Here is a 12,000-nt window from a genome sequence, read left to right on the forward strand (position 1 = left end):
TGTATACTATGGAAAACTGGTAATAATGTAAATTATTCTTTTTCATAGAAATATAAATGTTTGGTGGAATATAAGTGATTTTATTCTTGCTCTGTGACTTGACTAGTTTTGCACACATTCATAAATTAAATTCTCCTGGGAACCAGTCATAACACCTTACTAGTTCTCTCACTAATTTTAATGAGCTCAATAAAATCTTTGATGTGTGCTCTTTTACATTTTTTTCTTTTGGCCATTTTTTGCAGCTTATGGGATTTTAGTTCCTTGACCAAGGATTGAGCTGAGGCAGTGAGAGGTGCGAGCATAGAGTCCTAACCTTTGGACGAGCAGGGAATGATTTTATCTTTTTAAAAAGAATTATTTTTTTTACATTTTCTTTTTCACCTTCATCCTCTTATGTGTACAATGTGGAGTTTCCAAGAGAGAATCAGGTAACATCACAAGGAAGTGAAGATAGAAGCAGATTGAGATTTTAGCCTGTCTTCTGAGGAATCAGACATTAAGGTATTTGCAAAAATGTAATACAAGCCATTCTCACTAAATTTTTTGTTTGGGGAAATAGCATTTTTTCCCAATGAAAATGTTAATTATATTCATATGTCATTGGTTTATTTTCTTTAAAATTTTTTTAAAGTAGGATCCTAGTTCCTTGACCAGGGATGGTACCTGTGCCTCCTGCAGTGGAAGCATGGAGTCTTAACCACTGGACTGCCAGGGAAGTCCCCCCAAAATATTTTTAAGGTACCTCAGTTTTTGTTTCATATACGGCAATATCAGTAGATACAACCTATATAAATGTATGAACCCTTATAAAAGTATATAAACCCATAGAAATATGCAAACCCACATAAAAAGCTATTGCATGCATGCTCAGTCACTTCTGACTCTTTATGACAATGGGGACTGCAGTCCACCAGGCTCCTCTGTCCATGGGATTCTCCAGGCAAGAATTCTGGAGTGGGTTACCATGCCCTCCTCCAGGGGATCTTTCCAACCCAGGGATCAAACCTATGTCTCCTGCATCTCCTGCATTGCAGGTGTATTCTTTAACCACTGAGCCACCTGGAAAGCCCATAAAAAGCTATTGGAGGTCCTCAATTATTAAAATTATAAGGGGATTCTGGGATCAAAATGTTTGACAACTGTGGGGCTCAGCAGAACAATTTAGCCTGGAAGGCTTTTACTATACCTTTAAGATTTTGAATTTTGATTGAATTTCATCAGGCTTTTCTCTCCAAATGAGATTCAGAAATATAAAAAGCAGCTGTAAAAATACCCTACCTGGAAATCATCTTGAGTTTCCAGTGCGGTATTCACTTGCATCAGAGCTGCCAGGTGACAATAATACTTGTAGTGGAAAAAAAAATTTAAGCTATAGATTTGCCACAGCAAGGAGAAACAAGTGGTTTGCTGGTAAAGTTGGGCCAGCCTCTTCTTCCTGTTAAAGGATACACACGGGACAAAAGAAAAAGGCATCATCACCAACATACTTGAGGGAAGCACAGGTGCAGAGTCCTCAGTACCGGCTTGGGGTCTGAATAGACTTGAGTTTGAGGCCTGTTTCCCTTACATGTAAATTAAGTTTACATGTTGTGTCCAACTCTTTGCGACCCCATGGACTGTACAGTCCATGGAATGAATTCTCCAGGCCCAAACACTGGAGTGAGTAGCCTTTCCCTTCTCCAGGGGATCTTTCCAACTCAGGGATGGAACCCAGGTCTCCCTCATTGCAGGCAAATTTTTTACAAGCTGAGCCACCAGGGAAGCCTAAGAACACTGGAGTGAGTAGCCTATCCCTTCTCCAGCAGATCTTCCCAACCCAGGAATCAGACCGGGGTGTCCTGTGTTGCCAGCAGATTCTTTACCAACTGAGCGATCAGGGAAGCCCTACATGTAAATTAACATGCACATTAATTTTTTTTCAGTTTCAGCAAGCAATATTTTTTATTGATGTACAGTTGATTTACAAATGTGTTAATACCTGCTATATGCTGCTGCTAAGTAGCTTCAGTCGTGTCCGACTCTGTGCGACCCCATAGACGGCAGCCCACCAGGCTCCCCCGTCCCTGGGATTCTCCAGGCAAGAACACTGGAGTGGGTTGTCATTTCCTTCTCCAATGTGAAAGTGAAAAGTGAAAGTGAAGTCGCTCAGTCATCTGACTTGTAGCGACCCCATGGACTGCAGCCTACCAGGCTCCTCCGTCCATGGGATTTTCTAGGTAAGAGTACTGGAATGGCTTGCCATTGCCTTCTCCGATCTGCTATATAGCAGTGATTCAGTTACACACACACATATATATACATTATTTTTAAAATATTCATTTCCATTGTTACTTATCACAGAATACTGAATATAGTTCCTTGTGCTATACAGCAGGACCTTGTTGTACATGCATATTAGTTTTTATGAAGCCCATTTTCTCCACTGCACAATGGAAACCATAATGCTTTGTGATGATTAATTAAGATAATTTATATGTAAGAGCACAGATGTAAATAATTTTATTTACATCTATAAATTTATTTATAGTTTATTTATATATAAGACCTGTCCCCTGTCAGGTCACTGCCACTTAAGTGAAATTATTTCAAAAGCACATTTATATAATTTTATCTCATTTAAGTCTGAGGACAACCCCATAGGAAAGGAAGGAATAATTACCCCCATTTTTCATAAGCAGAGAGTGAGACTCAGTTTAAGTAATTAAGTAAAAGTAACAGAACTAGAATGTAACAGCACCAGCACTCCAGCCCTGGCCACCTCCAGCCTAGCCAGTCCAGTGTGCCATTTCCTGTGCACACTGCTGTCAGGACCTAGGCTCAACAAATGAAATGAGTAAACAAATCCATTCTGCTGTGGTCTGAATTCATCCCCCCAAGTTTGAATTCTAACTCCTAAAAGTGACAGGATTAGTAGTGGGGCCTTTAGGACATGACCTTCTTGAATGGGATTAGAGCTCTTATAAAAGTTCCTGGCCCCTTTCCACCAAGTGTGGATATGACAAGAAGTCTTCAGAGGGCCCTGGCCTAGCTATGCTGACACTAGGACCTCAGACTTCCAGCCTCCACAACTGTGAGCAATAATCATCTGCTGTTAATAAGTTACCCAGCCTGTGGTATTTTGTCATAGCAGTCCAAACAGACTAAAACACATTCTGACTATGGGATGGAATGTTGCAGGAGATGGTGAACTTCCTGTGCTGGAATTACTCAAGGAAAGGATGACTGACCACCTACCGAGAATGTCTGGGGACTCAGTCTCAGCCTCCACAAATAATTTAATTGATAATGTAGCCCCCAGTCTTTTCTGTCTGTGATAAAAATGGGACCCTAAACTGGCTACAATATTAATAATTTAACAAAGCCAAGTAAACAAAATATAATTATAAATAACTATCAAAAAAGGGACTTTAAATAACTTTGAGAAGGAAGAAAGATATCCTAGAGATTCTTTAAAAAAATAAAAAGAGAATATTTATTTATTTGGCTGTTCAGGGTCTTAGTTTAGTTGCAGCACGTAGGGTCTAGTTTCCTAACCAGGGATCCAACCCAGGCCCCCCTGCATTGGGATACAGGGTCTTAGACACTGGATCAGCAGGGAAGTCCCTATCCTAGATATACGTAATGAAGAACTCCAGGTACTCTCAGTTCAGACAATGACAACATTCATTCTGTTGGGGAAATTATTTTTTAAAGCTTCTAAGGAAACATGGAGAATGTAAAATCCCTTATAACAGGGAGATCATGAAGCTATGGAAACTCTGACATTAAAGGTATTTCTTTGTGTTCCTATTTTTGAGATGAGAACCTTTTGACTGGAGAGCGTTTTAAGCTCTGTACTTTCTTCCTGATCACCAATTTTTCACCTTCTCCTCTTGTGCAGGTACTTCTTATTCCTTTTACAAAACGTGGCTGTATATTAGGCTTATTGGATTTAAGGAATGAAAATGTAGGATGCTGAGTTAAATCTGAATTTCAAAACAATTCTTTTAAAATGCATATTTCTTATTTATCTTGTGTGATACAATGTATCCTAAACCACAAAATCATTCATTGTTGATCTGAACTTCAAATTTAACGAGGCGTCCTTTATTTCATCTGACAGCTCTCTGTGACCCAAACTTCGGTTCTCTCTGATCTCTCAGAGAGATCTCTGCTGAGCCTCTCGCTGCCCCTCCCTCTCCTGGTGTCTTCTGGGACAGCCCGGCCCCAACCTGCAAAGGAGCTCAGCTCCACCTCATTTCCAGCCCTGTCCCCCTCCACCCTACCCCCAGTCAAGAGAACACTTTCAGGAAACTGGGGAAGGCAGTTTTGGGTGAGGTTGTAAAAGGATTGCAGCCATTTGCTCATTGACATAGATATTTGTATCTGAGGCAGAACCTGTAGGAATATTGCTACTGGCCTCTCCCGAGGTGGAACAGATCAACTGTCAGTTCTTCAGATCCCCAACTAGGTGACACCTCTTTGGGTATGAATTCCTAGGTAGGTAGAATATATTATAAAAGGTTTGATGTGGAAAATTTTAAACATACACAATAAAACAGAAAAATATGAGGTCCATCTACCCAGCGTTCAGCTCCAACAACTATCAACATTATTATTGCATCTGTTCTTTTACTCACGGTATCCCTCCCCTACACCACCTCATTATTCTTTGTAGTTCTTTTACAGATAAAATTTACATGTTGAAATGTACAGATCTTAATGGTATAATCTTGATTGATAGATACCCTCTGTAACCCACAGATTTTTCTATCTATGGAGATACAAAAATGGGTGGGCCATTTTGTCTTTTCGCAGATGTCTTCAGGACCTGCCATTTTCCTGTGGGTTGGGGACAATACCCGGGGTTTTAGCACTGAATTGGAAGATGACTTTTGACTGAGGCTCTAGGAACATGTGGTGCAGATTCCCATTGAAACATGGATGGCCAAGGGGTTAGTGGGTGAGATGAGTAGGGGAGGCCCTGGAGTTCATCTTGCAAAGGGCTCCTTTAAGTTTTTGTCACCTGCACTCCTTTTGGCGAAAGCTGCCTATTAAGTCATTCTGAGGCAACCCAGGCCTGGCCTGGGAGCCCCACCACCTCTCCCTCACTAGTGAGCCACCTGGACTCCTTGCGCCTGTTAGAGGCCCACTCCTTGGGGACTGCTGGACTGTGTGTAGGTCTCTCTCCTCCTGGGGAAGAGATGAGACTCCAAGCTCTCTGCAGCTCTTTCCTTACCCTGGAGGTGAGCTCTCTTGGGCCTGCTGATTCTGATTCACATAATGAAAGTGTCTGTTTTTTTCAACCCGAGTCTGGAGAAACAAGGAGATTAAGTTGTAAGGAAAGATTCTATTGAGGAACTTCAGAGCCTTCCTCAGCATTTTTTTGGCAAGCACCATTTGGCCCATGTTGAAACAGACCTAGAAGGAGAAGAAAGGGGAGGAAAGGAAAGAAAAAGGCAATGATTTCAAGTTTGGTTTATATGTTCCAAAAATATGTAATTTAGGAATCTTTTTTTTTAAAAAAAAAAAAGCAATTTAAAGCCCAGGAACAAAATCCCCCTGTGCTTGGCATAATCTGAAGTGTTTCTTGGATATATCTGTGGAAGGATGGTTGAATGACTAGGATTTTGCATCCTCATTGTTCATAATCTACCTCTGAGAAAACGTTTACTTATTTCTGTCCCTTTTTTGGAGGTTGTTACAAAAAATATTTCATAAAGCTGTTACTGAAAGGCTAAGGAAGATCTTGCTGCAGAGAGTGATGGTGAGGAGGTTTGAGTCCCAGGGCTTGGGATCCTGGAGTCTTGGAAAGGATCTGTGGCAGAGGATAGGAGGAGGATGTGGAAAGTATAGGGATGACTTCTATTACTTCCTCTATATAAAGCCCCAGTGATAAATAACAGATTCATCATGTTTCTAACGATTTCTTACCTGACCTTTGAGGGTAAAAAATGTAGCCCATTCAAAAGTCTTACTCCAAGATTTGTCCTTCTTGAGAATTTTCAGCAGTCTCTCTCCCTCATTCAAATACAGATAAGCCTGCAACAAGCACCAGGAGGAGAAGGTGTTGCGTCCACAGGGATCAGGACCACAGAGGGGCTACTGCCTCAAACGCTACTGAAGGAAGGAAGTCAGGACCACTCCAGCCCCGATTCCATCTCTGCCTTTAGCCCCTGATCAGAAAGGGGGTTGGAGAAAGCTCCTGTTCGTCTTGGTCACTGAGTCTCTCATTCTAGAAGATGAATCTAGAAATCTCCTCCTTTCCTCAAGCTGTCATATAAGAGATCTTACCTGAAGTTTTCCCCAAGGCAGTTTCCCTCTTTGAGTAATTCCATCCCCAACTTCCCTATTTCCAACTATGTACTCACGGCTCCTGAGACCATCCCCACATTCATGAAGGCCAGTCTCTACTTATGGAATGAATCATGAACTGTTTCCATTTTTTTTTTCTGTTCAGGGCCATCTTTGGGAGGTAGAAGAGAAAGTTAAGGCCCTGAACAACCTTTGTCACTTCATCTTCAATGTAACATCGTTAAGAGAGTCTTGGCACATGTGAACACAAAGGCAACCTTGGACTTGAAGAGTAAAGTAAGGTGAGACAATGTCCCCAAGTCTCATGCAGTCTAAGTGGTATGTGTAGAAGGCTGAAAGGGGGGACAGGGTTTCTTTGCTGGGAGAGGGGGATGCAAATGGCACATTTTGGGACCCTGCTCTGGGCTCTGCTTCCAGTCATTGTTTCCCTGAACATTCATCACTCCCTGTAGAGTGAGATGAGGGTGAGTACAGGCTCAGCAAGTTGGCCCCCAAGGCTACCTAACCCTTCTCTTTCTGGGATTCACTGGCCACATCACCCTCTTCTTCACATATGTGTATAAAACATACAGGAGGCTTTCCTTCAAAATACTTGAGAGAAACAGAGCTTACTGACATTTTTAATAGTTTAATTTAAAAATCTTATATAAATCTAAGGCACAGGGGTTAGTTAGGCCACAGCTATAAAATCTGGATTGGTCCACCAGTGCAGGCATGAAGGGTGGCAACCATGGCTACTCAGGTGTGGGAAGCTCTTCCTAAAGCTGGCTGGAAGTCAGATGAAGCCAGGCCCAGACAGACATTTCCTCAAATGAGTTCATAGAAGCTGAGTCCAGCCATCTACTCTATGAAAAGTGACCTAAGATCAAATAAGTTTAAGAGAAATATGTCCCAGTCCTAGCCCAACCCTCCAGGAGATTTCTGTGTATCTTAGCATATAAAAGCTCTGAATATCTGTAGTACAGAAATCTGTTTATTCAGTTCAGGGCTTCCCAACAACGAATTCTTTCATTTAATTATATGCATCAAATCCCCACATTTCTAGGGAGTATTGCCCTAAAACTTATTTACAGTTATCCTGGAGAAACATTCACTAATGCTTTGGTAGCTTAAAGGTATGTATGATAATTTAGCACAAATTACATGAAGACCAAAGTGAGTGAGCCGCTTCAGAGATCACAAGAGTAAAACTAGATTTGTTCTTATTCAAAGACCTACAGGTATTGTGCTGACAGATATTTGGGGAAGACAGAGGGCAAATGCAACTGGGACATTACTGAGGAAATCTCTACTGAAACTGAAGAGCTGAGACCAGAGTCTTATATAAATAGACAATCCATAGCAAGTTTCTGAAAGTGGCAATATAATGTATAATGGTAGTTGCAATTTGTTCTGACTTTTTCCAATCTCAGGTCATTTGCCTTCTGAGCAATTTGATTTTCAAAGGAAGAGGGTGCTGGCAGGAATCAAGAACATGAAGCAATAAAAAAACAACAACAAAAAAAACAAACAAACCAGAGCTTCCCTTCTGGCTGTCTGGTCTGTAAGTTGTCTCAAGGATGGAGGTGATCTGGGTAGAAACAGCTTACCATATAATTGTCACCCAAGACGAGATAAGCAGACACAAGTTCTAGGAAGTAATATAAGGCTTTGTTGTTTTCTCCCAAAGCAAGAAAATGGTGAGCCAGAGGCATGATAACAATCTCTAGGATCTCCTCACACTGGCAAGATTCCAAAGGGATGACGTCATCTTCAGATGTCCTCATTTTTGTTATAATGACATCAAAGAAACTCAAGATCTTTTCTCTTATTTCTTCAGAACTGTCCAAATGCAGAAAGAAATAGGAATAATAATTTGTAGATATAGATAGGATTTGATATGAAAATATCTTTTGAAACAAATAAAAGAGCAAGATAAGAAAACCTAATGTAGGAACTTCCCTGGTGGTATAGTGGTTTAGACTCTGAGCTTCCACTGCAGGGAACTCAGGTTCCACCCCTGGTCAGGGAAACAAGATACCACATGCCACACAGTGTGGACAGAAAAAAAAAAAAGAAAATCTAATGTAGATTCCCTCCATTTGGTAGGTTTAAGCATCTGTAAAATAACTCAGGAAGTATGAATCAGATACTACTATCCACGTATTTTCAGAGAGGAGTTCCATACAGCAGAGGACATGGGGTGGGGCGGGGTGCTGCGGTCTGTCTTGAGAAGGCCCACCAGGATCCTGCTCAGTTACCTAATGACTGATTAGATATAAAACAGCCCTCTGACTTGTGCTTTAAAGAGCCAGAGTACTGACCAAACAAATGGTTCTAACAATGGTCTAATTTTATGCCAGTTGTTCATGCTCTACTTTCTGAACAATTATAGATGACTGTACCTGAGATTTTCAGAAAATATTTCAGATTTCTTAGAAGTCTCTATTCTGGAAAAAGTGATCTCTTCTTCAGCTGGAAAATAAACAAACAAGTGAGTTGTGTCGGTCGTTGAAATGATCATGTGGCAGAGATGTCTGGGGTATAATGAAGCTTCCTGTTCCCTTTCCACAATAAAATTGTTGTTGCCTAGCCAAGATCTCGGAGAAGGCAATGGCAAGCCACTCCAGTACTCTTGCCTGGAAGGTCCCATGGATGGAGGAGCCTGGTAGGCTATAGTCCGTGGGGTCGCTAAGGGTCGGACACGACTGAGCGACTTCACTTTCCCTTTTCCCTTTCACACATTGGAGAAGGAAATGGCAACCCACTCCAGTGTTCTTGCCTGGAGAATCCCAGGGACGGGGGAGCCTGGTGGTCTTCCGTCTATGGGGTCACACAGAGTTGGACACGACTGAAGTGACTTAGCAGCAGCAGCAGCAGCAGCCAAGATCTACATTTCTCAGTCCCTTTTGCATCTTTTTCTTCTTCCTTTTTGGTCCCTGTCATGCTGTGCAGCTTGTAGGGTCTCAGTTCCCTGACCAGGGAATGAACCCAAGGCCATGTCAGTGAAAGCAGCGAGTGAGTCCTAACCACTGGACCACCACGCATTTCCTCCCATTACACTCACTCTTCACTCACTCTCAAGTGAAGCCATGCGTTAAGTTTAAAAAGGGATTCCATCAGAAATAATATATGTCACCTCTGAACTGAGATGGTTAGATACCTTCACCACCTTCTCCTTTCACAGGAAAACAAATTAATTGTGGAGATCTAAGGGATAGCACTCATCTCACACGCTAGTAAAGTCATGCTCAAAATTCTCCAAGCCAGGCTTCAGCAGTATGTAAACCGTGAACTCCCAGATGTTCAAGCAGGTTTTAGAAAAGGCAGAGGCACCAGAGATCAAATTGCCAACATCCGCTGGATCATGGAGAAAGCAAGAGAGTTCCAGAAAAACATCTATTTCTGCTTCATTGACTATGCCAAAGCCTTTGACTGTGTCGATCACAATAAACTATGGAAAATTCTGAAAGAGATGGGAATCCCAGACCACCTGACCTGCCTCTTGAGAAACCTGTATGCAGGTCAGGAAGCAACAGTTCGAACTGGACATGGAACAACAGACTGGTTCCAAATAGGAAAAGGAGTGCGTCAAGGCTGTATATTGTCACCTTGCTTGTTTAACTTATATGCAGAGTACATCATGAGGAACGCTGGGCTGGAAGAAGCACAAGCTGGAATCAAGATTGCTGGGAGAAATATCAATAACCTCAGATATGCAGATGACACCACCCTTATGGCAGAAAGTGAAGAGGAACTCAAAAGCCTCCTGATGAAAGTGAAAGAGGAGAGTGAAAAGGTTGGCTTGAAGCTCAACATTCAGAAAACAAAGATCATGGCATCTGGTCCCATCACTTCATGGGAAATAGATGGAAAAACAGTGGAAACAGTGTCAGACTTTGTTTTTTTGGGCTCCAAAATCACTGCAGATGCTGATTGCAGCCATGAAATTAAAAGACGCTTACTCCTTGGAAGGAAAGTTATGACCAACCTTGATAGTATATTAAAAAGCAGAGACATTACTTTGCCAACCAAGGTCTGTCTAGTCAAGGCAATGGTTTTTCCCGTGGTCATGTATGGATGTGAGAGTTGGACTGTGAAGAAGGCTGATCGCCGAAGAATCGATGCTTTTGAACTGTGGTGTTGGAGAAGACTCTTGAGAGTCCCTTATACTGCAAGGAGATCCAACCAGTCCATTCTAAGGGAGATCAATCCTGGATGTTCATTGGAGGGACTGATGCTAAAGCTGAAACTGCAATACTTTGGCCACCTCATGCGACGAGTTGACTCACTGGAAAAGACTCTGATGCTGGGAAAGGTTGGGGGCGGGAGGAGAAGGGGACGACCGAGAATGAGATGGCTGGATGGTATCACCAACTCTGTGGACATGAGTTTGAGTGTACTCCGGGAGTTGGTGATGGACAGGGAGGCCTGGCGTGCTGTGATTCATGGGGTCGCGGAGAGTCGGACACGACTGAGCGACTGAACTGAACTGAACTGAAGGGATAGCAAACCCACAACACAGAAGGAGCCTGGGTCCCTGACCGACTATGAACAAGGCTCATTGTCAAAATGCTCATTGGATCATTACCTGGGCAGGAAAAAACTATCATTCTATTGTGCTAACCCACTGAAATATTGGGGTTTGTTTTAGATGATAACACAATCATAATTTACTAAAAGTATCCTGGAGGAGGGCATGGCAACCCACTCCAGTGTTCTTGCCTGGAGAATCCCCATGGACAGATGAGCCTGGCAGGCTGCAGCCCTTGGGGTCACAAGGAGTTGGACATGACTGAAGCGACTAAGCACAACTCAAAGTAAAAATTAATGATGCTGAAGAAAATGATGTCCGCTTCTAATAGAGAAATAGACATTTAATGGAATACTCCACAAAGGGGAATAACTTAAGGTCAGAGAGTCTTGAATTTAAAACCTTCAGTCGATCCAGACTGCAATAGGTTAGAAAATTCAATAAAGATCTTAAAACAGAAAACAAATGGGGATTGTTGAATCTAGCCACTTCTCCATTCGAGGAGAAGGAAGAATCCTAGAGAGCAGAAGGGACTTGTTTCAGGTCATACATCTGTCAGTGATAGAGGTCTCCGGACTCCAAGATAAATGCATTACTCCACAGATCTTTTAATTTATAAAATGCAGTCTGAGCATCTACTACCACCTTCTTCTGAAAGCCTTATGTGCCTTTGCCCCTTAGAATTAGTGCCCCAACTGTGTGTCCAATGACCCCATTCAGACCTCTATCATCATCCTTTATCATACTGTATAAGGATTGATTTCTCCACCTCTCCTAGTCTGCTGTCTGGCTTCCCTGATAGCTCAGTTGGTAAAGAATCTGCCTGCAATGCAGGAGACTCCTGTTCCATTCCTGGGGCAGGAAGATCCACTGGAGAAGGGATAGGCTTCCCACTCCAGTATTCTTGGGCTTCCCTGGTGGCTCAGCTAGTAAAGAATCTCCCTGCAACCAAGGAGACCTGAGTTTGATCCCTGAGTTTGGAAGATCCCCAGAGAAGGGAAAGGCGACCCACTCCAATGTTCTGGCCTGGAGAATCCCACGGACTGAACAGTCCACGGGGCTGCAAAGAGTGAGAGGCAACTGAGTGACTGTCACTTTCCCAGTCTGCTGTCTAGTTCGTCTCTAGTGAATAGAAGCTGAATAAGCTGAATTATGCCTTTATCCTGCTACTCCTCTAAAACTTTCTTGTT

General features: G+C 42.4%; 1 protein-coding gene across 1 annotated transcript in view; it reads right to left on the minus strand.

Annotated features, from left to right (window-relative positions):
* Window positions 1-12,000, minus strand: part of ADCY10 (adenylate cyclase 10) — an 85,648-nt gene that overhangs the window by 20,523 nt on the left and 53,125 nt on the right. Inside the window, exons 21-25 of the mRNA XM_055402320.2 lie at window positions 8,682-8,751; window positions 7,887-8,118; window positions 5,917-6,024; window positions 5,222-5,403; window positions 1,282-1,438 (exon numbers count right to left, since the gene is read on the minus strand). Of these exons, the coding sequence (XP_055258295.1) occupies window positions 1,282-1,438; window positions 5,222-5,403; window positions 5,917-6,024; window positions 7,887-8,118; window positions 8,682-8,751 (749 nt within the window). The remainder of the gene's footprint in view (window positions 1-1,281; window positions 1,439-5,221; window positions 5,404-5,916; window positions 6,025-7,886; window positions 8,119-8,681; window positions 8,752-12,000) is intronic.

The sequence above is a fragment of the Moschus berezovskii genome, chromosome 4 (assembly GCF_049115385.1).
Source record: "Moschus berezovskii isolate FMDL1 chromosome 4, NW_MosBer_1.0, whole genome shotgun sequence".
In the NCBI taxonomy this organism is placed as follows: domain Eukaryota; kingdom Metazoa; phylum Chordata; class Mammalia; order Artiodactyla; family Moschidae; genus Moschus; species Moschus berezovskii.